Consider the following 25,678-nt stretch of genomic DNA (forward strand, 5'->3'; position numbering starts at 1 on the left):
TTTTGGTAAAATCTGCCTCCCATTTCTTTTCTTTCTTCTCCTCCCTCTTCCCCCTTCCATTTCCTTCCATGTATTTTTCTCAGCATACTGTTCTGCTCCTCCATAAGCCACGGTTAGGCCAGAGGTGCTCAGCCTGGTTTGACCCATGCCCCCCTTTGGTAGTCTGGAGACTACTGATACCTCTTCAGGATTATGTTTTAAAACCCATAGAAGCAGGACTACAGAGGATATCAATCAAAAGAGTTTACCAAAATACATATTTTTTAAATTATGACATGGTAGCATATACTTTTAAATAATAAGACTAGCACAGGTATAATAATAACTGCTGACATTTCCAGGTAATAGAAAGCATAAGTGACATCCTGAGGTTTCTACACTGTCATGGGATAGAAAATAGCAGAGCCGGACCTTCCTGGTAGTGCCGGGGCTAAGTCTCAGCACTACCAAGCTATCGCCAGCCACTGCACCAGCCACTGCAGCATGAGTTTGATCCCCAACCAGGGAGCTACCCACATGGTGCAGCAGACCTCTCCTGACTCGCCCGCTGTTCCCCTTAGCAGTGTATTTCAGTCAGTCTGCCTGTTCTAGTCCCCACTCTGTCTCTGGTGAATCCTCTCACCCCCCACACCTCTGGCCTGTACCCCAGTTCTTATATGCATAAATAAATAGAAATAAATCTTTTTAAAAAAAGGAAAATAGCTGAGGTGTCTTCTAGTGACACCTGGTGTCACTGGTGGGTTCATATTTATGATAAATTTCAATTAGAGGTTAATAAGTAGAAAATCCTGAATTAGGATGGTCAAATGTGCAAATGACCTCAAATGTGTAAGCTGTTTGGCTGGGAGCCAGAACCAAGAGCCTAAATTATCTCAGAAACCTGAAAGAATGAGCCACAACCACCCAGAGAACATTTAATAAAGAGTGCAAACTTGCTTAGAAAGAAAAAAAAATCAGTTGCAATTATTGGAAAAGACAGATTCGTCTTGATGGCAGCTCATGTGAAACAGAGACCCTGGGGTCCTGGTTGATGATATTCCCAAAACGAGCCAACTGGATAATGAAGAGAACAATACAGATGATTAAATCTTTGGCTGAATTAATAGGCCCTTGGGGTGCAGGTCACAGATGTATGAGCTGACACACGGGTCAGCCCACTGTGACCTGCTCTAAAACAGGCACCAACAGGGCGGCCCAGAGGCGTGAGCAGTGGAGTGGGAGCCGTGGCAGCGAGCAGAGACGCTTGGAACTCTTTTAAGCTCTAGATCTATGCAACCACCTGGAGCGCGTCTGAACACCAATCCCAGCAAGTTCAAACCTGCTCCTTCCTGTGGATTCCTGACTCAGCAAAGGGCAGTGTCCTCCACTCAACTGCAGGAGCCAGAAACCGGAGAATCAACCTTGCTGGCACTTTCCCCTTACTCTCGGCTCCAGACCCAGTCTGTCATGAAGCTCTGTTGATTTTGCTCCCCAGATTTCCTTTAAATCTCACTTCCCTGCTTTCTGCCACCATCCTGCACATGCTACCTCCATCCTTCCTGGACCACCGCAGGGGCCTTTCAGGATCTGCGCCTCTGGCTGGTTTTCAGCCCTGCAGCCAGAGCGATCTTTAAAACACAACTCTGAGCCCCTGACTCAGAAATCCTTTAGTGGTTTCTCTTTACAATAAAGAAAAAAATCTTCCTGGCCCAGTTTGCCTCCCCCTACCCCCACCCACTGTTCAAGTGTCCGTCCTCTACCTTCCTTTATGCACCCCTGGCCTCCTTTCACTTCTTCCGTGGGGCCTCATGGCCTTTGGAGGATGCCATTCCCCTTCTGGAGGCAATGATTTCCTACCATCTGCCTTGTGAGCTCCTGCTCTTCCCTCAGCAGTCTTCTCTGACTTGCTGGGGTGATGATCTCTGAGCACAACTCTTCTTTGCAGCACTTACTAGAGGTACAATTTTATGGTTGTTTTTTTTTTTTTTAAAGAAAATAATGATGATGGGCCTCCCTGGTGGCTCAGAGGTTAAGTCTCAGCACTATCAAGCTATTGCCAGCCACTGTGGCATGAGTTCAATCCCCAGCCAGGGGGCTGACCCACATGGCCCAGCAGACCTCTCCTGTCTCACCTGCTGCTCCCCTCAGCAGTGTATTTCAGTCAATCCTATTCTGTTCCCCACTCTGTCTCTCTCACCCCCTGCACCTCTGACCTAGATCCTAGTTCTTGTATGCATAAATAAAATAAATTAAAAAAAAGAAAATAATGACGATTAACATTTACTGAGCATTTGCTATGTGCTCAGGTATCACACTAATACTCTATCTTACTTAATACAATACATTAAGTAGTTAAAAGTATTCCCATTTCACAAAGCAAGTAACTTGCCCAGGGCAGCACAGTCACTAATGGTGAAGCAGCAGGGAGCAGTCTGTGGGCTCCTGACTCTGTTCTTTGTCTCCAGGACACAGCATAAAGGGGGTGGGTAGAGCTTGCCATCACAGGACAGTCTTCAAGTGCAGGCTGGATAGGGGGCCCTTTCTCACAATTCCAGCTCCTAGGAGCCCTGGCTGGCTTTCTTCCTGAGGTTCAGGAAGGAACTCCCTGTGCTCAGTTCCTGCCATCAGACAGCTTGCCCTCTTCCACTGCATTCTCACAGGGGGGATCTCCGAGAGAATCCCTGATCTCCAAGGTGACGGTCTGTACTGCATTGTCCAGTAATAGCTACCAGCCACATGTTAGCTACTGTGTAGGACCTGTGTGACTGAAGAACTGAATTAAAATTTCTATTTTAGTTAATTTAAAGGTAAATACGCACAGGTGGCTAGCAGCCCCTGTTATAGAAATGCCTTAGTTTCCCCTTCATTGTGGGGAACCACATTCCTGTCTGCCCAGCTCTCTCAGGCTTGCTGCCTTTGCAGTGAAGCATATGACTTATTTACGTTTTACAGACATAAATGCTTCCTGCATAGAGAGTGTTGGACTATGCATATGCCATTTTGTAATCTGCTTTTCTCCCCCTCGTGACAGGTCGTAGATGGCTCCAGGTCAGCATGCAGACAGTGGTCTCCACTCTGTGCTGCCCAGTATTCTATTCAGTTGCAATGACCCTCATTTTACCAGCTCCCAACAATGGACACTGGACTGCTTGCATAATATAACATACACAATTCAGTAATTGTCTTTCCATTTATATCTCTGTACCCATGTGGAAAAATTTCAGTATGATACGTTCCTAAATGGGAAGTTGTTAGGTAAAAGGGTAGCACATTAAAATCATTGGTGTATACTGCCAAATTGCCCTTAGAAAGGCATGTCTATGCTAATTAATACAAAGTAAAAATCAAATCAACAAGCAACTATAAACCAGAGACACACTGAGGGGGAGGGGCGGAGAGAGGAAGGACTAGGGTCAAAATAAGGGGGGGAGGTGCAACTATATGGGGAATATAACCAAAATTAAAATGCATACATCGCGCAAAAAATGAAAAATGATGTAAGAATTACATAAAATAAAATATTTTTTTTTAAAAAAAGGCATGTCTATGTTAACCTGCAACAAAAGCTGGAGTATGCTCCTAATTGGAGGCCAATATCGAGGCTGTCAATACTTTTTTTTTTTTCCCTATCTGGATATTTTATTGCTTCTTTAATTTACTTTTCCTTAGTTATTAGTGAAGTCAAGAGCTGCTTCACTTGGTTGTAAGACATTTGTATTTCTTCTGTTTATTGCCTACTTCTTTTGCCAGTCTTTCTATTGCGGTGTTATTTTTGTTTTGTAAGAGTACTTTGTATTTTGCCTACTTTATCAAATATTTCTTTCCCGTCTGTAATTTGCCTTTTAACCTTACTTAACATTTGCCATAAATAAGTTTTGTCAATTTTGTGCCATTCTCTGAGGATTTAAACATTGATCGCTAAAGAAATGGAACAATAAAACAAACATAAATAAGCTACAAAGTGTAACAAGGTCTTGCAAGTTCTTATCGTTTTGGTCCCTGGTCCCTCCCAAATGTACTTAAAATTCCATTTCGGGTGCTTTCTAGCGCTGATGGTGGGCAAATTTCTTAGTCTCACTCAGACTGGGCTGTCAAGTGGAAATAACAAAACCTGCCTTATAGGAAGCCGGGAAACGTGCAGTTCTGGCCTTGGCTGCAGAAATTCCTTCTCCTTCACTGCAGTGGGTAAATAAACGAAATGAACGCCAAACATTTGGTTTCTTTTAAAAGTAGCATTAGGATTTTTTAATGAAACGGCGGTGGAAGTATGGTGGCCGTGGCAACCAGGACGCCCGAGCACCTGCAAGCCGAGTGCGCGCACTGGACCGTGTGAACTCCTAATTCGCGAAAACACGGGGAGTGAACTGTTACAATTTTACCCCGAGCAGTTGCACTCAAGGAAGCCAGTTTCGTGGGTCTCTGAAGCACCTCACCACACAGCCGTCTGCACTTCTGCCAGGAACCCGCAGGGCACTTCTCCCAGGGCCCCCTTCCTCCCAGGTGGGTGGACGTTAGCAGCGGGGCTGGAGAGCGCCTCGGAACCAAGTGGCTCAACCTTCGCTGTCGCCGGCTCTTTTAACCAAAACCCAGTGCCAGTCCGATCGGCTTTCTCGCGGTGCCTTTTGGGAATCGTAGTCCGACGACCTTCAGCCTATTCCGGGGTGGGTAAGGACAAGACTCCAGTTCCCAGTGTGCTCCGCGGCGGGTAAGTGCAGCGCCTATTCTTATCCTTCCTACCTTCCCACTCTTGCCTTCCTTCCCTTTTCTTCCTCCGCTCTGGACTCCTGTCTGAAACGCCTTCAGTCCTCTCCCCATCTTTCCCCCTCTATTTTTTTTTTTTTTAAATCAGCATCCTTTCTCCTATTCCTGGGAGCCACTGCGAGACATTGGCTTCGATTAAGCGACGGCTTGAGACTCGGGGTGCACGAGAGGGGATCGACACAGAGTGGTAGGGGGTACTGGAGAGGGTGTGGCGGAGGGGTTATGAGAGGGAGAGTTTAGTGAGAGTCGAGGAACTGCAGGAAAGTACGGGAGAAATTAGGAGATCCGACAGCGTGGGTCAGGATGAATGAGTGAACTATCTGGGGAGTAAAAGGGAAAGAGGTGGAATTAGGTTTGGGAGACGTGGAGAGGAAAGGCAGCTTATTGTCATGTCCAGCAGGAGAAGTGAGGCGAAGTAGATGAAGACTGACAGATTTGGAGCTTACAGGTTGAGCTAACCAGGAGAGGTGGAAGGGAGGACGGGGCTCAAACAAATTTCTTTGTCACCGCCCAACTAAAGATGAGACAAGTCAAAGAAATGACTTGCGAAATGATTTTGCGATATGGGTCGATTAACAATAGTGTCACTTGCAAATTGAGAGACGACTGAAGTTGAGGGCAGAAGTGGGGTGAAGAATTGGAAAGGGGAGTTTGGCCAGGTTTGGAAGAAACAGGGAAAGGAAACCACAGAAAAGATCTTAGGTTATTGTGGAGGCCAGTGGCTCTGGACACAGAAAGGAAAAGTGTGGTGGAAGGGGGATACTTGCATGGATTGCAAGGGTGAGTTTCTAACACTTGGATCTCACAGGTTATGGAGAGCACCCCCTTAAGGGGTGGATTGAACCGAGTACACCTTCAATGTAGAAATCTGCAGGAATTCCTAGGGGGTCTGAGCCCTGGGATATTGGACCGATTATATGGGCACCCTGCCACCTGCCTGGCAGTCTTCAGGTGAGTTCCCCCTTTCTGGCAGGAAACATGGTGGGAAAATGTAATGTGACCTGCAGACTTGACCAAGTTATCCTGGGCAGAAGCTCAGCCTGGGTTACTTGGAGATTAAAGTGTGTAAGGCCAAAACAGGTGGAGTTTGTGGGGCCGCAAGACTGGTAACAGTTTGTGGGTGAAATGAGATTTTGAGAGGCCACTGAGGGCAGAGTGCAGATCTAAGTCATTTCTGATACTGACATTTTACCTCTTTCTGTTTACAGAGAGCTCCCATCTCTGGCCAAGAACTGGGTAATGCGGATGCTCTTTTTGGAGCAGCCTTTGCCACAAGCTGCTGTGGCCCTGTGGGTGAAGAAGGAGTTCAGCAAGTGAGTCTCTGCTGCTTTCTCAGCCAGATACTTATTTCCCAACAGCTAGATTCTCCAAACTGCTTGAGTCCTTGGAATACTTCCAGACAATATTATTGGGTACACAAAACTTGTAAGTAAATTTGGGAAACTCTACATACTGGATTTTCCTTCTTGGAGAGTTGTGAGGTCTATAAGAAGGCTCTGGTGGGCATTGCAGTAAAAAAAAATCCGCCTCAAGAAGACTAAAGTGAGTTTACTTTGTGGAAGTGTTCCAAGGATCACCCTTTTAGCAAACACAAATATGGAGGACTCTGTGGGCTTCCTTTTTTGTGCTTCAGTCATCCCACCCACCTTTCTGCTTCGTTCTAGAGCCCAGGAAGAAAGCACAGGGCTGCTGAGTGGCCTCCGTATCTGGCACACTCAGCTGCTCCCTGGTGGGCTTCAGGGCCTCATCCTCAACCCCGTTTTCCGCCAGAACCTCCGCATTGCGCTTCTGGGTGGGTATGTCACCTCCATCTCTTCCTAAGCGAGGCCAGGGGACCTAGTAATTACACTGCTGGAGGGGAAGCTCCTTTGGGCCCTCCCTGGAAACTGGTGGACTCCACCTTTGGGAACTGCTTTAGGAATAAGTAGGACCAGATGTAACTGCATATCTCCCATTTGTATGGGATGAGGGTGGAATGAAGGCAGAGGGGCTGGCAAGGAACACCAGCAGGGCTCCTCACTCCTGCCCTATCCTGAACTCAGGGGGAAGGCCTGGTCTGATGACACAACTCAACTAGGACCAGACAAGCATGCCCGGGATGTGCCCTCTCTTGACAAGTATGCCGAGGAGCGATGGGAGGTGAGGACCTGGGACTCCGTGTGTGGCTCTGCTAGTGTTCCTGTTGCCCATGGCCCTTAGAGGCACTCGCCTCTGTTCTCTTCTGTTCCTCAGGTGGTCCTGCACTTTATGGTGGGCTCCCCCAGCGCAGCTGTCAGCCAGGACTTGGCTCAGCTCCTCAGCCAGGCTGGGCTCATGAAAAGGTAAGGAGGCCAGAGGTACAACAGCCCCCCATTTTGCTATCTCCTTGCATCCCTGCTATCCTGTTTCCAGGGCAGGTCAGGATTGGAGAGGGTTGATTGAAAAAGGAGAGCTGACCGGAGTACAGCCAGATAGACCAAGAAAAAAGGGTCAGGACAAGTGGGATGGTGGCCTTGCCTGGCATGCTTCCACTGTCGGCCCTCTACATCTCTAGCGCCGAGCCCGGAGAGCCGCCCTGCATTACCTCTGCCGGCTTCCAGTTCCTGCTGCTGGACACGTCTGCCCAGCTCTGGTACTTCATGTTACAGTATCTGCAGACAGCCCAGGTGAGGCCAGGGCTGCTTGTTGGCGTGCTCTGCTCGTCTCGGGATGCACCAGAGACGCTGCCTGCAGGGTCTGTTCCCTGATGTTCTCTCCTCTGTTCCTCTCCATTTTCTCCCTTTCATCCCTTCCCCTTTGATCTCTGCTCCTTCCTTCCTAGAGTCGGGGCATGGACCTGGTGGAGATTCTCTCCTTCCTCTTCCAACTCAGCTTCTCTACTCTGGGCAAGGTAAGTGGGGGCTGGAGCTGGGGGCTTGGGTGGGCAAGCTGACGGGTAGGGAGGTGGGACAACAGAGTGAATGCTAAGCGTGAACAAAGTGAACCAGAGGTGGGGAGAGAGACTGAGTGTAACAGGATTGGGAGATGAGAATGGGCTGTTTTGGGCTGATCACTGCTTTTCCTCAGGATTACTCTGTGGAAGGTATGAGTGATTCCCTGTTGAATTTCCTGCAACATCTGCGTGAGTTTGGGCTTGTTTTCCAGAGGAAGGTAGGAACACCCAGATACCTGGCATCTAGGGAAGAGGCAGGGTGCATTGCTATGGCCTTTGAAAAGGAGTGGGGTCACGGGAAGCAGTTGCCAGGACGGAAGACTTGTGTGCCTGGGGGGCAGAAGCTGCACACCAAGGCTCTGTGCTCTGGGAGGGATCTGATGTCTCAGGTAGGAAGATGTAGAGCAGTGACACCTGAGGGTGCTCTACCTATCTGTTCTTTCCAGAGGAAATCTCGGCGTTACTACCCCACACGCCTGGCCATCAACCTCTCTTCAGGTGTTTCTGGTGCTGGGGGCACTACGCATCAGCCAGGCTTCATTGTCGTGGAAACCAATTACCGACTATATGCCTACACGGGTGAGGCTGGACAGCGGGCCCTTGGCTGGATGGGAATGGAGCGGGGGAGGAAGTCAGTAACACATGCCAGTGTATATTCACGTTTATTTGGCAGTTTATAGAGCTCTGCCATTTCTCCTCACAGTTGGAGGAAGGGCTGGAGGAAGTCTGGGTAAGGGCCAGATCTTCATCCTTTCTTTCTATCCCTGGGTCAGAGTCAGAGCTGCAGATCGCCCTCATTGCCCTCTTCTCTGAGATGCTCTATCGCTTCCCCAATATGGTGGTGGCCCAGGTGACCCGGGAGAGCGTGCAGCAGGCCATCGCCAGTGGCATCACCGCCCAGCAGGTAGCTCTCTTTGGGGGTGGGGAGGGCAGGAAGACAGGCTGCACTTGGGCTGCCTGTCATTTTATAAGCCTATCACTGTAGTTGGTGGTGACTATCGGAACACAGACCTGGTTGGTGAGAAGTCAAGGCTCTAGGTGTGGGTACAGGCAGACTCCTAAAGGGTAGAACATGGAGGAGGTATAGCTCTGGATGATGTTTTAGCACTGCCTCTTCCTAGCTGCATAAATGGTCTAGCTGCTTCACTTCTCTGAGCCTCAATTTCCTTATGTGGAGCAGGGAAACAGAGTTTGCACTTCACAGAGTTGTTGGGGACTTTCAACAACAGAACAGAGGCAAGCATTTAGCTCAGAGTTGGCCAGGTAGTTGTACTTAAAAAAATAATGGTTGTTGGTATTTTAAAGAAAGAAAAAACAAATGTGCCAGGGAAGGAATAGCAGACAAAAGCTGAATGGGGATGGGGTGAGTTGATGACAGGCATTTGGCTGTGAGCTTTAACAATAGGTTGATGCCGCGGTGACGTTAAGTGACATCTTAGGTAGCTCCCTGGCCTCTTACTTCAGCTCCTGATCCCATCCTTGTCTTTTCCCTAGATCATCCATTTCCTAAGGACAAGGGCCCACCCCGTGATGCTCAAACAGGTAAATAGTTGCCAGGGGCCCACAGCCCCTGGCACCTGGCAGTGAGGTGATGGGAAAGAGAAAAGGGCATCCAGGATGAGGGCTGAGATTGTCTGAGGTAGTATTCCTGACTCTTAGAGCCGTCCCTTGCACCTGCAGACACCTGTGCTGCCCCCCACCATCACCGACCAGATTCGTCTCTGGGAGCTGGAAAGGGACAGGCTACGATTCACGGAGGGTGAGTGGATACTGTAGATTTATTCTTGATCATTAGCTAGAGAAAGGATAATTGTCTTGATAAGCTGGAAAAAGCTATTATGCCTTTTACATTTTGCTTACTGCTTGGGCTGGGAGAGAAAAGCTGGGGTGGGCATATAAACCGTCTCAAATCAGTGCAATTTGGATTTAGCTAGAAGAGGGAGAATTAATTCGTGTGGTGCGCATTAATGGCGTAATATATTGGCTCTGAAAGTGGCTGGGTCACACGGGGTCAGGATGCGCCCTGGCACAGGCAGGCATCGAGGGGTAGCGTGTAACTGCGGGGGGCTGCCGGCCCGACCACTGCCCAGGGCTCGGCCCCTCACGCCCCGCCCTGTCTCTCCCGCGCCGACCCGCGGCCCCAGGCGTCCTGTACAACCAGTTCCTGTCGCAAGTGGACTTCGAGCTGCTGCTGGCCCACGCGCGGGAGCTGGGCGTGCTGCTGTTCGAGAACTCGGCCAAGCGGCTGATGGTGGTGACGCCGGCCGGGCACAGCGACGTCAAGCGCTTCTGGAAGCGGCAGAAGCACAGCTCCTGAGCCGCCTGCGGCCGGACTCGGGCGGGCGGGAGCTGGCGGGCGGGCCCAGCCGGCGTGCGCAGGGGGCGGCCCCGAACTCAGGTGTTTTTTACTCACGCAGCGGACTCTTGTTTAATAAAGTTGTGGAAAGAAGCCACGCGGGCCCGGCACCCCTCGCGGGGCTTCCCTCCGCGGAGAACGCGCTCCTCGGGCCGGGGCGGCCATTGGCCCGCGGGCGGGGGCGGGGCGTGGTCAGGCGCCGCGCATGCGCCCTGCCGGCCCCGCCCCCTGCGCCGCGCGCAACCTGGGTCACGTCCCGGGTCGGGTTCGCAGGTTCCCCCAGTCCCTGCAGCCGGCGCCGCGGGGCGCCCCGGGACAGCGGCGGGTGAGCGCGTGCTGGGCGGGTCCCGGGAGGTGGGCGGCTCTGCGGCGGTGGGCCGGGTGGAAAGCCGGGCGCGCGGGCCTGGGGCCCATGCGGGCAACTCTACAAGTATGGGCGGGCCGAGATCTCGGGGACCCGGGCGGCACTTCTTGCAGGTTCTTGCAGGCTCTCGGGCGCGTTGTCTTCATCTCCCTGAATTCCTCAATCCTTTTCCCTCCTTGCTGGCAGCGGCCACCCTCATGTCGCCCAAGCATAAGTTGAGGGCCAGAAACCTCGACCCTGCCCCCAGAAGATCGCCGTGGCTCCAGGGTCTTGTCCTGGTGGACACCATGCACTCTCGTTCTCAAGGGGGAAGGGTTGTGTGGGAGGCAATACATACTTTGAATAACAGACCTGTGTCTATAGGAGGCTTGGGATGAGAAGCAAGGTGTGATTTTAGGGGGTGTGACTTTCCCTCACCTTCATGAAGCTCCTAATGTGCTCTATCTGGAACAGATCTTTCCTTCCCAGCCACTCTTGATGCCTCATTTGCCTCTGGCTGCTTTTCGACTACCACTTTGGGGGCTGAGGCCCTCATGGGGCCTCCCCAGGTCCCAGTCCCTTGCCACTCAGTCAGAGCCCTATGGATCCCCCATCTCCCGGAGGAACCATGAAGCCAAACAGAAGCGCCTTCGGGAGAAGCAGGCTGCCCTGGAAGCTGGGACAGCCAGGAAGAGCAAGGTTAGGGACCTGACATCTTGTCATTGGGTGTCTGAGATGACTTGGGAGGGGGCTGGAGAAGAGACTGAATGGATTCCCAGAGGCCTGGGATATACTGAGTTGTATCCCCACATTCTGGTTCTTTAGTCACCTGCAGAATCCAGTAAGACCTGGGCTCCTAAGGAGATAGTGTTGTATGAAATCCCCACAGAACACGGAGAAAAGAAAGGTAACTAGGAAATGGAAGACTTTCTCTTTCACATTTTTGCAGCCCTTTAGGGAACAAAGCTAAGGAGTTCTCTTCTGCCTCCGCAGATGTCTCCCAGCTCCTGCCTCCTGCTTACAGCCCCCGCTATGTTGAGGCTGCCTGGTACCCTTGGTGGGTGAGAGAGGGCTACTTCAAACCAGAATATCAGGTTAGTGCCTAGAGGGAAGGGCACCAAATACAGGATGGCCTGTAAGGTTGGGCACAACTGATTCTGGGTCTGAAGCTCATAGACAGCCACATTGAGAAGCTTGCAGAAGAAGAAAAAAAAAAGAAGAAAGTCAGCGAGAGCAGTGAGAGCTGCTCCTGGTATCCAATGCTTTCTCCAGTCAGGTTTCCTGCTTCCCTGTTACTTGCCAGTTCTTTCCTGCAGTTCTTTCTCCTTGGGAGACACCAGAGGGTGCTATTCCCCCAGGAAACATCCAGTGCTCTCTTGCCCTTTGACTTTTCTCCTTTCTTCTAGACCAGGCTGCCCCAGGCCACAGGGGAGACCTTTTCCATGTGTATCCCACCTCCCAATGTCACTGGCTCCCTACACATTGGCCATGCGCTGACGGTGGCCATCCAGGATGCCCTCGTGCGCTGGTGAGAGGAGAATGGGACTGCTTGATGTCTTGGAGGGGCAGTAGAAGGTGTGGGAAGGAGTCGAGGATAAGCATGTAAGTGCTGGGGGGGGTCACATGAGCTATTTCTTTCACAGGCACCGGATGCGTGGGGACCAGGTGCTGTGGGTCCCTGGCTCAGATCACGCAGGAATTGCTACCCAGGTATGTCGTTTGCTCTTCCCTTTTCTTGGGTAAAAGAGATTTCTCACAAATTGACCTCATTCGGATACCCCCTAATCTCACCATAGGCTGTGGTAGAGAAACAACTTTGGAAGGAGCGAGGAGTGAGGAGACATGAGCTGAGCCGGGAAGACTTCCTTCAGGAGGTGTGGAAGTGGAAGGAGGAGTAAGTATGAGGGAAGAAGGAGGGGAGGGGGCCGGATGGCAGGTTGGAGTCCCTGCTTCCCAGCCTGCTTTCCAGTGTGTGGTTGATGCTCTTCCCATCCAGTTCCAACTTCCCTTGGAGATGTGAGCTCTGGAATCCCTTGAGCATTTTATGGGGCCTCTCAACTTTGTGTGTTACATAGCTCAAAACATGTGTATTTATGTGTATACGTACACATAAACACGCATAGGCGCACCTTGGAGTTACTGCACGTTCATTTCCAGACTATTGCAATAACACAAATGTAATAAAGTTGAGTCACACAAATTATGAAAAGTTGTGTTTACAATATGCTGTAGTCTGCTAAGTGTATTACAGCGTTATATCTAAAAAAAGTACATGCCATTAAAAAATACTCTTGCTAAATAATGCTAACCATCTTCTGAGCCTTTAGGAATTGTATATTTTTGCTAGTGGGGGGTCTTGTAAAAAATGCAAAATCGGATCCTTTTCTGGTTCATAACTTGATGATTGGGTGTTCAGACCACTGTATGAGATGTGCCTCCCGTAAACCTTGTTATGACGTCGGCACGTTACCCTTCTGTTGCGGAAAAAAAAGCAACATCTATGAAGCACAGTAAAGCGAAGCTTAATAAAACGAGGTGTGTCATACACACGAGTGTGTTTTCTTTCTCTTTTTTCCCCACATATCCCATTTTCCCTTGCCAGGACTTCATCATCTGTCCTACTCACCTCCTACCTTTGCTTGAAATTACATTTATCTTCCAGGTGGTTATGGTATGCCATCTTCTCTGTAAAGCCACTTTGGGCTTCCCACAGATGGCTGCCCCATTCAGTTACTGTCTAACTTCACGGGACTTTTATGTCATAGGAGGCCCCACAGTGGGTTCCATTAGTTTCTAGAGGCTAGATCCATGCCACACTGTCTTGCACCTGGCATTGCTGGAGCAGCACCAGGCCTGGCGCACAGATGGTGGTTGGGACATGTTTGCTGACAAATATCTCTCTGGCCCCAGGAAAGGTGGAGAGATCTGCGAGCAGCTCCGAGCTCTGGGGGCCTCCCTGGACTGGGACCGAGAGTGTTTCACCATGGATGCTGTGAGTGTCCACGCCTCGGGCCCTGTCGGTGTCAGGAGAGTGGGAATGCCTGGGCCCTGACTGGGGTTACGGGCTGAGGAGAGGCTATTGGATGTGGACACTCAGGTCATTTTAGGGCTCCTCAGTGGCTGTGACTGAAGCTTTCGTGCAACTCTACAAGGCAGGGTTATTGTACCGGAACCGGCAGCTTGTCAACTGGTCATGTGCTTTAAGATCCGCCATCTCAGATATTGAGGTGAGTGGGAGAGGGAGACAAGACTGTGAATGCTTTGGGGTGAAAGCCACACTGCCTGGGTTCACAGCAAGACCTTAACTTTAGGGCTGTGGCTTCTGGTAGACTGTTAGCCTCTTTAAGCCTCAATTTCCTCAATCTGTAAATTAGGGATGATGGAAGTGCATGCATGCATGCTAGGGTTGTTATGAGGATTAAATGAGAACCCATGGGAGGTGGTCAGCACGATACCCGTGTGGGGTTTAAATGCTCAGTGGATATTTATGTTACCCACTTGCACAAGAACTGGGCGAGGAGAGAGGAAGATGGCTTTTCAGTCTTCTGAATGGCATTTAGATGGGCTGCAGGGAGGCCCCTGGGGATGGATCAGTGGAGGTCGGGACCCCCAGGAGTGAGCTTGCTGCTCTCTAACCCTGCTTCCCTGATGTCTCCAGGTGGAGCACCGGCCCCTGCCTGGACGCACGGAGCTTCGGCTGCCTGGCTGCCCCAACCCTGTGTCTTTTGGCCTGCTTGTTTCTGTGGCCTTCCCCGTCGATGGAGAGCCTGGTGAGAGCAGTCTTCTGAAAGGTCTCCTATCCTTAGCTTCCTTTCTTCTCGGGCTTGTGTTGGGCTGATGGGAACCCACCATCCTAGTGCCCACAGGACCTGGTCGGGGGGCATAAGGAAGCTTGCTGGCATTTGCATCTTGTGGGTGCTCAGCCTTGGCATTCTGAGTCATGTAAGAGAAGTATACTTGGGCACTGCCCTCTGGGAGCTTAGTGTGATTCAGCAGGAGACTGCTGCCCAGGGAGAAACAGATCAGTTCCGGAATGTGTGTTGAATAGTAAGTGTTCTGAAGAGAAGGGGAAGACAGAACAGCTGGAATGGTCAGAGGAGTTTCTTGCAGGAGGGGCTGGTGCTTGGCCTGAAGAATGCACAGCATTTGTGAGGAAGCCCCGAGAATCCCTGGCGTCATCTGGCCCCAAGCAGAGATTTGAGCTGCTTTTATTAATGCTACACCTGTTTCTCCTGTGCAAGATGTCCAGGAGTTCTCAACGAGGCGCCCCCGGCCTCTAGCTTGTGTGCAAACCCCAGGCTCCTTAGATGCTGACCTGAATTTCCTCTAGTTATACGTGGGGACCTCTCTTTTCCAGTGCTCCTGGCTTTAACTATGTTGGGAGTGAGGGGTGAGGGTGATGACCAGCTATATGTGCTTTTTGTTTTCAGATGCAGAGGTTGTGGTAGGAACCACGAGGCCAGAGACGTTGCCTGGAGATGTAGCTGTGGCTGTTCATCCTGATGACTCGCGATACACAGTAATACCCAGCGTGCTCCCTGCTGCCCTGCCTTCCCACCCCCCAAGTTTTGCTCCCCTTCCTTCTAAAGTGGTAGTGCCCTCTTTCCGGCTTCTTTTTTTTTTTTTTTTCCCTAAGACTTCTCTCATCTCAGCTCCCCAGTGGTTCTGAAGCTTCTCCCTTTTCCTCTTGATGTTATACTTCTTCTGTAGCTCAGGGGTTGGCAAGCTGTGACCTGGGGCCGAGCCCACCCCACCTCCTGCTTGTGTGTGCCACGTTCACTTGACACATCGTGGCTGTGATGTACTGTCTGCCCCGCTCCAGTGGAGAAGTGGTGAAGAGACTGAATTTGCCTCTTGACCCACAGTCTAATATATTTACACTCTGGCTCCTTAACAAAAAGTTTTCTGATCCTCACGTGAGCTCTTTACCTTCTAGCTTCACTCTCTTATTCCCAGGCTTCTCACGTCCAGCTCAGACCTTCCCACCCCGCGTATGTGCCTGTCCTCGACCCCTTTCCCTTCCCTTCAGCATCTCCACGGGCGACAACTTCGTCATCCCTTGACCGGGCAGCTTCTCCCCCTCATCATAGACTCTGCTGTTCAGCCTCACCTGGGCACAGGTGGGTGGAGGTCAGGGGAAAAAAAGAAAGTCGGATCTGGGGGAGAGCGGAGGAAACCAGGAGGAGGAGGAAAAAAGTGGGGGAAGGAATCCTCTTTTAGGGTATCTGATTGGGTAGTGGGGACTGAAAGGGAGGCACAGAGGAGAGGGGGTATAGCCGGTGTGGGTGATGGTGATGCTGCTGGAAAAACAAAGCCAAAGGTGAGGTTCAGAGCTTAGCAAGGTTCTGTTCCCCCAGGGGCAGTGAAGGTGACTCCAGCTCACAGCCTGGCTGATGCTGAGCTGGGGGTCCGGCACGGCTTGAGCCCCCTGAGTGTCATTGCAGAGGACGGGACCATGACCTCCCTCTGCGGGGACTGGCTACAGGTGGGACCAGCCTCTGTTACCCTCTCCTTTGGGGGCACCCTCTGCCCTCCTTCTCTCTCCCACTTTCTGGTTTTCCTTTCTGGTTTTCTAACCTTTACCATTGATCTTTTTTTCTAGGGTCTTCACCGATTTGTAGCTCGAGACAAGATTGTGTCTGCACTGAGGGAGCGGGGCCTGTTCCGGGGCCTCCAGGACCATCCCATGGTGCTGCCCATTTGCAGGTATCTTTTAATTCTGTGACTCAGGAACCCTCTGTCCCCCTAAAGGAGTGGGTAATGCACAAGAATGACAACTACCTCGGCTCGGTCCCCTTACCTGGGGTACATGTTTCGAGTACTGAGGACCTCGCATAGATTAGGGTCCTGTGTCCCTGGGAGAAAGGCACAGGGCTGGAGAAACAGTGGCCTCACTGTCTCCCTTCCAGCCGCTCCGGGGATGTGGTCGAATACCTGCTGAAGAGCCAGTGGTTTGTCCGCTGCCAGGAAATGGGGGAGCGAGCCGCCAAGGTGAGGCTGCAGTGCATGGAACAACTGGGGCCTGCAGGGGGCGCACTCCTTGGGAATTGGAGGGGAGAAACAGGAGGCCTGAGGTCCTCCTGTCCCTATGGACCCTCTAACTGTGGTAACTGAGAGGAGAGCTGGGGGGATGGAGGCCAGGTGGTCCAGAAAGGGCTGGCTCTTCACCCTGAGTTTTAGAACCACCTTGGAGGCCACTTGATCCCCCCTGAAAAGAGGGCAGGTGCTGGAAGGGAGGCAGTCCAAAGGCCCTTTCCCTCCAGGCTGTGGAGTCAGGGGCCCTGGAGCTCAGTCCGTCCTTCCACCAGAAGAGCTGGCAGCACTGGTTCTCCCACATTGGGTAAGGGGAAGGGGAGCTGTCATGGAGATGGGGAGGGGGGCCCCCTGGCTATCCTGAGAAATCACTGATGACCCATCGGCAGGGACTGGTGTGTCTCCCGGCAGCTGTGGTGGGGCCATCGGATTCCAGCCTACCTGGTCGTGGAGGAGCGTGCAGAGGTGGGTAGGGGGAGGTGACGGGAGGTGACGGGAGGCGGCGCATGGCAGAAAGAGCCTTAGACAGGAATCAGGCCTTCCCGTGGCAGCCCGGCCACAGGTCTTAGTCATGTCACCTGCTGCTCTGCCAGCTCCTGAGCCTGCGATTCTTCATCTCACTGCTAGAGGGGGCTGGCCGTCCTCAGGAGACACCATGAAGCTCAGTGATGTCTCCCCCTCACTCTCCCACCCTCACTCCTGCAGGGTGACAGAGAGGACTGTTGGGTGGTTGGGCGGACGGAGACGGAGGCCAGAGAAACAGCTGCAGAACTCACCGGCAGGCAAGGGGCAGAGCTGACCCTGGAAAGGGGTGAGTGGCTGAGCCATGGAGGGAAGGCTTCCAGGTCTTTGTGGGAGCAGCTGAGCTGGAGAAGGTAGGGACAGGAAAGTGGGGGGTTGGGCAACAAGCTGACCCCTGGTCTCTGGGGGTGGGGGCCGGGCTGCGTTCTAGAAGCTGAGGTTTCAGTTGTCCTTATTGCTCTTGTGTTCCCAGACCCTGATGTCCTAGACACCTGGTTCTCCTCGGCCCTTTTCCCCTTCTCCTCCCTGGGCTGGCCCCAAGAGGTGAGGTGGCCCAGAGGGGCGGACTGGAAGTGGAGATGATGAAGGGACACCTGGGATGCCCAGTCTCAAGGGGAGCTGGAGGCTTGCACACCACTGCTTCTCTCTTTCTTTGTAGACCTCAGACCTCGCTCGTTTCTACCCCTTGTCACTTTTGGAAACGGGCAGTGACCTCCTGCTGTTCTGGGTGGGCCGCATGGTCATGTTGGGGACCCAGCTCACAGGGCAGCTCCCCTTCAGCAAGGTAACAGCCCCTCAGTGCCCTGCCCCTCTACGGCTCCTCGGTTTCCCACAAATCTTGTCCTGTGTTCAGCCCCTAAAGAGATGCTGTCCATCTTCTGTTTCTTTTTTCTGATTTACTTCACACCCTCACCCCTGAAGCAAGAGGCCTGCAACCCAAGGGGTGCTCCAGGGACAGGTTTTCTAGCCCCACTCTGCTGATCCCCTCCCCTCCACGCCCCAGGTACTGCTTCACTCCATGGTTCGGGACCGGCAGGGTCGGAAGATGAGCAAGTCCCTGGGGAATGTGCTGGACCCACGCGACATCATCAGTGGGGTGGAGCTGCAGGTCAGGATGAAGGGTCCAGGGGGAAATGGGGTTTGTGAGAGAGAGGTGAGAGCCTGAGGAGAGAGGCCAACAGGGAGGGACCAGAGGTGGGACCCCGTAGGGCCAGGGAGACTGAGGTAAGGAATTACCCTTCCCAGGTGCTGCAGGAAAAGCTGAAGGATGGGAACTTGGACCCCGCAGAGCTGGCGACTGCAACCACCGCCCAGGTGAGTCCCAGTGCCTGGGCTGCCCCAGCCTCCTGCTGTGGCCACTGCTTCCCCTGCAGCTGGGGCTTCGGTTCCTACAGCCTCAGGGCATCTCCTGCCCCCTCTTCTCCTTCTGGTTACAGAGAAAGGACTTCCCTCATGGGATCCCTGAGTGTGGCACGGATGCCCTGAGATTCGCCCTGTGCTCTCATGGAGCCCTGGGTAAGGTGGGCGAGGGAGGTGTTGGGGTACCAGAGGGCAGTGGGCACCTGTACAGAGGGGTGGGGCAGGCCCACATGCTGCTACCCACCTGCACACTCCCTCTTCCTTCCCTTCCTCCCAGGCGGTGACCTGCACTTGTCTGTGTCGGAGGTCCTGAGCTGCCGACATTTCTGCAACAAGATCTGGAATGCACTGCGCTTTATTCTCAATGCCCTGGGGGTGAATTTTGTGCCCCAGTCTGCAGCGGAGGTAAGAGAGAAAGAAGAGGAGCTTGGCAATGAGAGGAGTTCTGTCTGAGGTTGAAGGTGGCATCTGGAAGGAAAGGCAGGGGAATAGCCGGGTGGCTCCTGTCCTGAAGCCCCTTCTGCCTGCAGCTGTTGCCCTCATCCCCCATGGACTCCTGGATCCTCAGCCGCCTTGCCTGTACCGCCCAGGAGTGTGAGCGTGGCTTTCTCACCCGAGAGCTCTCGCACGTCACCCACGCCCTGCACCACTTCTGGCTGCACAACCTCTGCGATGTCTACTTGGTGAGTGAGTCCGGGGGAGGGCGTGACATTCCCCAGCTGCAGACCTGCTTCTCCATGGCCTTGAAGTTGGGCTCCGTGGCAGAGAGCTCTAAGTTCCCTGTTGTTCCCTCTGTTGGGGAGAGAGACACATTCCTCTCTTCCTGGGGACAGGTCTCAGCAGGGCAGCCTGGGCCTGCTTCCTGTCTATCACCTGAGGAAAAAGAGCAGGAGGCAGGAGACTACTAGAAAACTGAGTTTGGAAGAGCATAAAAAGGCAGTTGGAGATTCTGTTTCAAATCTGTAACTGCCAAGTTTGGACCCTGGGTGGGTGGCGACCTGTGAACTGACTGGGAGGAAGAACAGCGGTCTTTATTTTTTTTTTTTTAATTTATTTCTTTACACATATAAGAACTGGGGTGCAGACCAGAGGAGGGGGGTGTGTGTGTGTGAGAGGATTCACCAGAGACAGATTAGAAAGCAGAACAGGCAGATCTACTGAAATATGCTGTTGAGGAGAGCAGCAGGGTGAGACAGGAGAGGTCTGCTGCGCCATGTGGGTTAGTTCCCTGGCCTGGGATCTAATTTGTACTGCAGTGGCTGTGGATAGCTTCATAGTGCTGAGACTTAACCCCTTGTGCCACCAGGGAGGCCCAAGAGTAGTGGTCTTTAGACCAAGCCTCCTTACACTTGACCCTGCAGAGTTCCCGGGAGGGCTGCTTAACCCTAGAGCGTCAGGCCCACCCAGACCTCCAGGCGCATTCTGCAGGATAAGCATTTCATTTCTCATCCCAAGTGGTATTGAGGCTTCTGGCAGGACCTCTGTCCTCGGTCACTGTCTCAAACTTTTCAAAAAACCTTTGTCTCTTTTTCTTTCTAAACTACCCAGATTTCCCCATGTTGTTTCCCACCTACCTGTGAGCATGCCTGCCCTGGACTCTTTACCATATGCTCCAGCCCATGATGTCAGAGCTGCTGAGGGCTCCTGCCATGTTTACCCACAGTCATCACCCCCAGTGGGTGCATAGGGAGGCCATGGCCGTGGCCCTGACCCTCTGACCTCCTCCCTAGGAGGCTGTGAAGCCAGTGCTGTTGCACTCGCCCCGCCCCCCGACGCCACCTCAGGTTCTGTTCTCCTGTGCTGATGTCGCTCTGCGCCTCCTCGCCCCGCTGATGCCCTTCCTGGCTGAAGAGCTCTGGCAGAGGCTGCCCCACAGACCTGGTGTTGCCCCCAGCATCTGTGTTGCCCCCTATCCCAGTGCCCGAAGCTTGGTGAGTCATGTGTTCATGGTGCGTAGAAGTGGGACTGCTGGTGAAAGCTGGGGTGCAGTCTCATGACAGGGCTTGTGGCTGTGGGTCATGGACAGCAGTGGTTTGTCCTTGGGTGGACTGTTCCTGCAGGGCTGGGATAACTCTGGGGTCCCCAGAGCACTAGTAGCACAGTGGTCAAGAGCAGAACTGTCCTCAGCCTGACACCAGCCAGCTGTGTGCCTGTGGGTCAGTTTCTTCCATCTTTAAATAGGCGATGGTATAGTTTGTCCCAAAAATCTCAGTGCAGTTTTAAGTTTTAATAACTTAAGGAAGACAGGTGCTACAAATTCACCCAGAAAATCATTTTCAAGTTTAACTATTTAAATTTCTTGTTTACTTATTTGGCTTTATGAGTTGGGAACAATACATCTTTAACTTCAATTTACTTTGGGTCCTTTGCCCTCTTCAATCAGAGCAACTAAACAGGCATCAACCACAGAGCCTCTAAAACTTTCCTAGATAACTCCTGGTGTTTGCCATGTTCTGTTCCTTGAGATGACAAATTTTGTGAGTGGTGAAGAGGCCGGGTCCTGTTGTCCCAAGGAGCCTGGTGGGGCTGCCTAGGGGATCCAGCCAGGGCAGTTGATACAGGTCTCCCAGGACGCTGCTTGTCTGCTCTGTGTCCCTGTCTATAGGAGCACTGGCACCAGCCCGAGCTGGAACGGCACTTCTCCCGGGTGCAGGAGGTGGTGCAGGCGCTGAGGGCTCTCCGAGCCACGTACCAGCTCACCAAGGCCCGGCCCCGAGGTGAGGCGGGTACTAGGTCCTGATTACCTAAAGAAAGAAGGGGCTGCCGGGAAAGAGAAGAGAGCCTGCAGGCCAGGGCCGAGTGTGGGAGGTGCAGGCTGGGAAGAGCTCTGAAGCCTGGGTCCTGATTGCATCCCTTTCCTCCTCAGTGCTGCTGCAGAGCTCAGAGCCTGGGGAGCAGGGCCTGTTCGAGACCTTCCTGGAGCCCCTGGGCACCCTGGGCCACTGTGGGGCTGTGGGCCTCTTGCCCCCAGGTGCAGCGGCTCCCTCCGGGTGGGCCCAGGCCCGGCTCAGCGATACCGTCCAGGTCTACATGGAGCTGCAGGTGAGCAGAGGAGTTGGAGGGGAAAGGAAGGCTTGGAAAGGAAGATGGGAGGAAGGGCACAGATAGATTCTGTAAAAGCGAGGAGGGGTCCTTGGAGCTGGAAGGAGGGAGGTTGGGCAGGCTGCAGATGTATGCGCCTTCCCTTTCTGTTCTTCTGTAGGGCCTGGTGGACCCCCAGACCCAACTACCTCTGCTGGCTGCCCGAAGACATAAGTTGCAGAAACAGCTTGATGGCCTCATAGCCCGGACCCCATCGGAGGGGGAGGCAGAGACTCAGAGGCAGCAGAGGGTGAGACTGGGGGAGGCCACCAGGAAGTCTGCCTCCGAGAGGGAGGAGGCAGAAGGCCTCCTGTGGGCAGGAGGGCTGGAGGGCTGGGCCTCAGGCCTGGGTTCTCACCTGGGCTCTCCTTCTCCAGCTCTCTTCCCTCCAGTTGGAATTGTCGCGACTGGACCAGGCGGCCTCTCACCTGCGGCAGCTGATGGCTGCGTCTCCCTGCCCCAGGGAGCCCTGAGCTCTACCTCGCCTTTCTGGGTGGTTTTCCTCTCTCCCAGACCTGCCGTTGAGGAGAAACAGATATGGCAGATGCCAGGATTCAGGGGCCTCAGAGACCATGGGGCCCTTCCTCACTCCTGTATGAAACAGATTCCTCCCATGCAGTCCTGCCTGGAAATGTAGGAGTGAGAGAAGCCAGATAAACTTAGATTCCCCAGTACTCTGCTTGTGGTGCTTTTGTTTCTCTCTCTCCTTGTGGCGACTTTGTTGCCTCTCAGTGTTCCCTGAGACTGGTTTGGGAACAGAAGAGAGCTGCCTCTTAGATTTGGACCCTGGGCCACAGCGGGAATATGGGTGCTATGAGGGGCCTGTCTCCTTGGAGGAAAGAGGGGCTTTCTAGCAGGGCCTGGGCATGGTGAACCAGTGCTGCCTCCTTCCCGGACAGTGCCGACTCCTAAAGGCCCTTCCTCCTCTGCTGCTCCCCGGATGGAAGTTTCCTGCTCCTTGGCCCTATCCCCTGGGATGCTGAGAGGAGTCGGCACTTCCTCTAAGTTTGAGCGGAGTCCACAGACCAGAGGCACGTGACCAGCCCCTATCGGAGTTACCACCGAGTGCACAGACACCCACCTTTTCACCCTTGACACCTGTCTCATCTTGTTGGAACTTGGGGTGTGAGGCGCCTGCCCTTCCACACCCCAGTTACATTCTGTCTAGCAGTTCTGAGTAACTTCTGTCCATGGCAGACCTGTTAACTGACTGGGTCCATCTGGCACTTTTAAGGCCTCCCGAGAACCTTGTAAGGTGGGTGTTCCATCCATTTGGTAGATGAAGCGATGGGCTGAGAGAATACAAGGTGTCAAGTGGGGTTCAACCCAGCAAGTTATGTGCAAGTTCTTTCCGGCTGCGGACACCAAGCTGCAAGTATAGTGGTGGCTAAATCAGGGCGTTTCTTTTTGCTGGATGGAGCCATGTGGGCTCTACATCAGCAGGGCCATACCTGCTCTGATCCCATTTTCCTGCCATTCTCTGATCACCCCAACTGTGGGTGAAAGGTCCGCTCCTGCTCCTGCTCCCACCACCATGTGTAACACAGAGGGAAGAGGAAGAGGAGGGGATGGGCAGCTTCCCTTTTTTTTTCCCCATTAATTTTTCCCCTATCAATTGCACTTGTAAGTTATTACAAATTCCAGTTGTTTGTCATTACTTAATGCGGCTACTAGAACCTCTAATGTGCCTTTTGTTCTGTCTGTACCGGACATGCAGAAAGGGGAGTGGAGCCTTTCTCTCTTGTACAGAACACCCTCTACCGTGCTCCCCCAGTCCCCCCGCTTTGATGGCTGAACTCTTCACAGGCATTTCCTAGGTGAGGTGGTCCAGCAAATGAATTCTCCCCAATTCTAGGAGTATATTCATTATAGGTTTATGGTAAAAGCTAATTTTTAAAAAGATGTTTCTTTTTAAAAAAATGTCATCTCAAAAACACATCATTAAAATGTTGCTGAATGCCGGGCCTCCCTGGTGGCAGAGCGGGTTGAGCACAGAGCTGTGAAGCTGTCCTCAGCCTCTGCAGAGCAGGTTCAATTCCCAGCTGGCCAGGGAGATACCCACATAGAATGGCAGATCTCTCCTGTCTGGCCCACTGCTCCGCTCTGCAGTGTTTTTGGTCCGTCTGCCTTTCCTGCTCCTGCTCTGTCTCTGGTGAATCCGCTCATCTGCGTCTCTGGCCTGCACCCCAGTTCTTGTATAAATAATAAAAAAAAACTGTGCAACTTCCTTCACCAATTAATGGGGAAAGACATCCTTCCTAAAAAAAAAAAAAATTACTAAATGCCACCAAGTTTACCTTGAAAGGACTTGGCGAGATCTGGGCTGCCTGCATCCCTCTCAGCATTTACTGAGTTAACTGGCTGCATCATGTTTTTAGGGCAGTTAACAACACTAAACGTGTATTGTCAAGCTACAGACAGGAAAGGTACCACTTCTTCAAGGATTAAAATGAAACCCCAGAAAAGGACAGCTTCACCAGCAGACTCAACCCAAACTCACCCACGCAGGGCAACACACACCCCTCTGCCAGCTGCGCCAGGGACAGTGAGTTCTCACAAGACTCTTGCTCACTTCAGAGAAGCAGCATTCACCACATGAGCGCAGACTACGCTGATGCAGACACTCTTGCTACCCAGCTGCAATGTTCAAAAAGACTCAGAGAGGCACCAGAGTTTATGGAAGCATCGCACCCCCGTGTGTGTATCATCTTCCTGGAGAAGGAACCCCAGGATTTCCCCAGACATGAGCTCCTATTGCTTCCCCAAGGTCTGAGGTGAACAGAAACGGACAAGACAGGAGCAGTCATTCTGCCATTTTTCTAGCTGTTAAAGCTGCCATCAAGCCTGGGGCTGATTTCTCCACACTTGTTTAACCTGCCTGTGGGGATCACGACAACTTCTCCTCTGTGATCATCAGTGATTTCAGATTTGCCAGGGTAGCCTTCTTCATTATCACAGTCAGAAACTGGATGATGGCTTTGGAGCATGGTTTCCTGGGAATCTGGTGTTTGCCTCACAGTGTTGTTGGTGCCCTTAGAACATCAGCCAGGGCACTCATGGGCTCCAGGATGGCAACAAAGATGGGGGAAAGAACAGCTTTTCATTCCCCTAGTTCAACAAGTGTTTCTTGAGCTCCTGCTCCACGTGAGGCCCTATTCTGGACACTCGTATTCATCAGTGGGTGAGACCACGATCTCTGCCCTTGGAGGGCTCTCGTTCTAGCAGGGAGTATCAGAAATGACACATGGGATTTGGGTCTGTGTGTGTGAATGGGAGCAGGAGTGTGCAAGACACAGGGCAGGGATACAGGTATGTTAGGGGTCTGGGCAGAACTCATTGTAAAGGAGAGATTTAAACAAAGATTTGCAGGAGATGCAGGAATTAGCCAAGTGGATGTCTAGGAGAGGAGTGTTTCAGGACCAGGGATGAGCCAGGGCAAAATTAAGGTGGGAGCATCCCTGGAGTGCTCAGAGTAGCAAGGAGGCTCATCCTCCTTGATGAGTGAACAATCAGGAGGTGAAGTCGGGCATGAGTGCCTGTCTCAAGTATCCTGGACCCCGAGGGCACTAGGACATATGTTTTGGGCCTCGGTTTCCTCCCTAATGGGAAAGGGGAGTGATAGGGAAGGCTTGAGGTGGGTCATCCAGGGCTGTACTCTCCTTTGCTTACTTGACTAAGTAAAATTGAACATTCAGTTCCCCAGTCACACTAGCCATGTTTCAAGTGTTTAATAGCCACATATGGCCATAATATCTGTCAGCACGGGTTATAAAATATTTCTATGATCATGAAAAGCTCTATTAGAAATACTGGCCTAGGACATTGGAGGCTCTTGTAAGGACCTTGTTTTCTTCCCTCAGAAATGGAAACTTTATTCGGAAGTTGCATATTCCATTTCTACTTGGGTCCTATCAGACAGAAACCTAATCACACAACTATTCCTAGCAGCAAGGGAGGCTGGAAATGAGCCAGGCATGTAGCTAAAATTTACATGACTAAAAGGAGAATGGCTAATAGAAGGCAGCAGTCTCTGCCACCCCTAGGTCTAGTGAACCCCAAAGCATTCTTTGCTGCCATGCTCTGTCTTGAGTCTGGGAAGAGGATTGGATGAGAAAAGAATCTGGAAGTCACAGCCTGGTGAATGCAGGCCTTAAGGCCTAGAACCAGGTTGAGGAGCAGTTATAACTGTCTACTCCTCTTGCCTTTTGGAGACCCAGATAATCAGTCTCCCAACTTGCTTGGGGCCTACACACCAGACCCAGGGGCCTACACACCTGCCCACGGGTGCAGGCTGGGGCCCAGTAATGAAATATTGGGGCACATTGAGGCCCCC

The 25,678-nt window shown here is 52.3% G+C and overlaps 2 protein-coding genes and 1 non-coding gene across 3 annotated transcripts; all 3 read left to right on the forward strand.

The window, feature by feature from the left end:
• Positions 1-4,687: 4,687 nt before the first annotated feature.
• GTF2H4 (general transcription factor IIH subunit 4) lies at positions 4,688-10,093 on the forward strand. Its single transcript, XM_037519342.2, has 14 exons — positions 4,688-4,927; positions 5,549-5,691; positions 5,949-6,053; positions 6,405-6,536; positions 6,783-6,879; positions 6,973-7,061; positions 7,274-7,385; positions 7,541-7,609; positions 7,786-7,869; positions 8,098-8,230; positions 8,425-8,555; positions 9,146-9,193; positions 9,332-9,410; positions 9,796-10,093. The coding sequence occupies exons 2-14, from the start codon at positions 5,552-5,554 to the stop codon at positions 9,966-9,968; spliced, it is 1,392 nt and encodes a 463-aa protein (XP_037375239.1). The 5' UTR covers positions 4,688-4,927; positions 5,549-5,551; the 3' UTR covers positions 9,969-10,093.
• A 167-nt stretch (positions 10,094-10,260) lies between these two features.
• On the forward strand, positions 10,261-25,678 carry VARS2 (valyl-tRNA synthetase 2, mitochondrial). Its single transcript, XM_037519341.2, has 30 exons — positions 10,261-10,332; positions 10,825-11,049; positions 11,176-11,257; positions 11,344-11,444; positions 11,757-11,878; positions 11,994-12,060; positions 12,147-12,244; positions 13,261-13,342; positions 13,458-13,577; positions 14,009-14,120; positions 14,781-14,869; positions 15,380-15,470; positions 15,708-15,835; positions 15,953-16,056; positions 16,260-16,341; positions 16,614-16,690; positions 16,773-16,848; positions 17,089-17,194; positions 17,378-17,448; positions 17,564-17,689; positions 17,909-18,013; positions 18,151-18,219; positions 18,342-18,420; positions 18,542-18,669; positions 18,795-18,947; positions 19,995-20,195; positions 20,870-20,981; positions 21,131-21,306; positions 21,467-21,595; positions 21,723-25,678. Exons 2-30 carry the CDS (start codon positions 10,849-10,851, stop codon positions 21,816-21,818), a joined length of 3,183 nt encoding a protein of 1,060 aa, XP_037375238.1. The 5' UTR covers positions 10,261-10,332; positions 10,825-10,848; the 3' UTR covers positions 21,819-25,678.
• On the forward strand, positions 12,728-12,830 carry LOC119253643 (small nucleolar RNA U13). The gene has a single exon (XR_005127173.1). It is a non-coding gene; the product is annotated as a small nucleolar RNA U13 (small nucleolar RNA).

Source organism: Talpa occidentalis, unplaced genomic scaffold, assembly GCF_014898055.3.
Source record: "Talpa occidentalis isolate TD23 unplaced genomic scaffold, MPIMG_talOcc4v2.1 talOcc4.2, whole genome shotgun sequence".
NCBI lineage: Eukaryota > Metazoa > Chordata > Mammalia > Eulipotyphla > Talpidae > Talpa > Talpa occidentalis.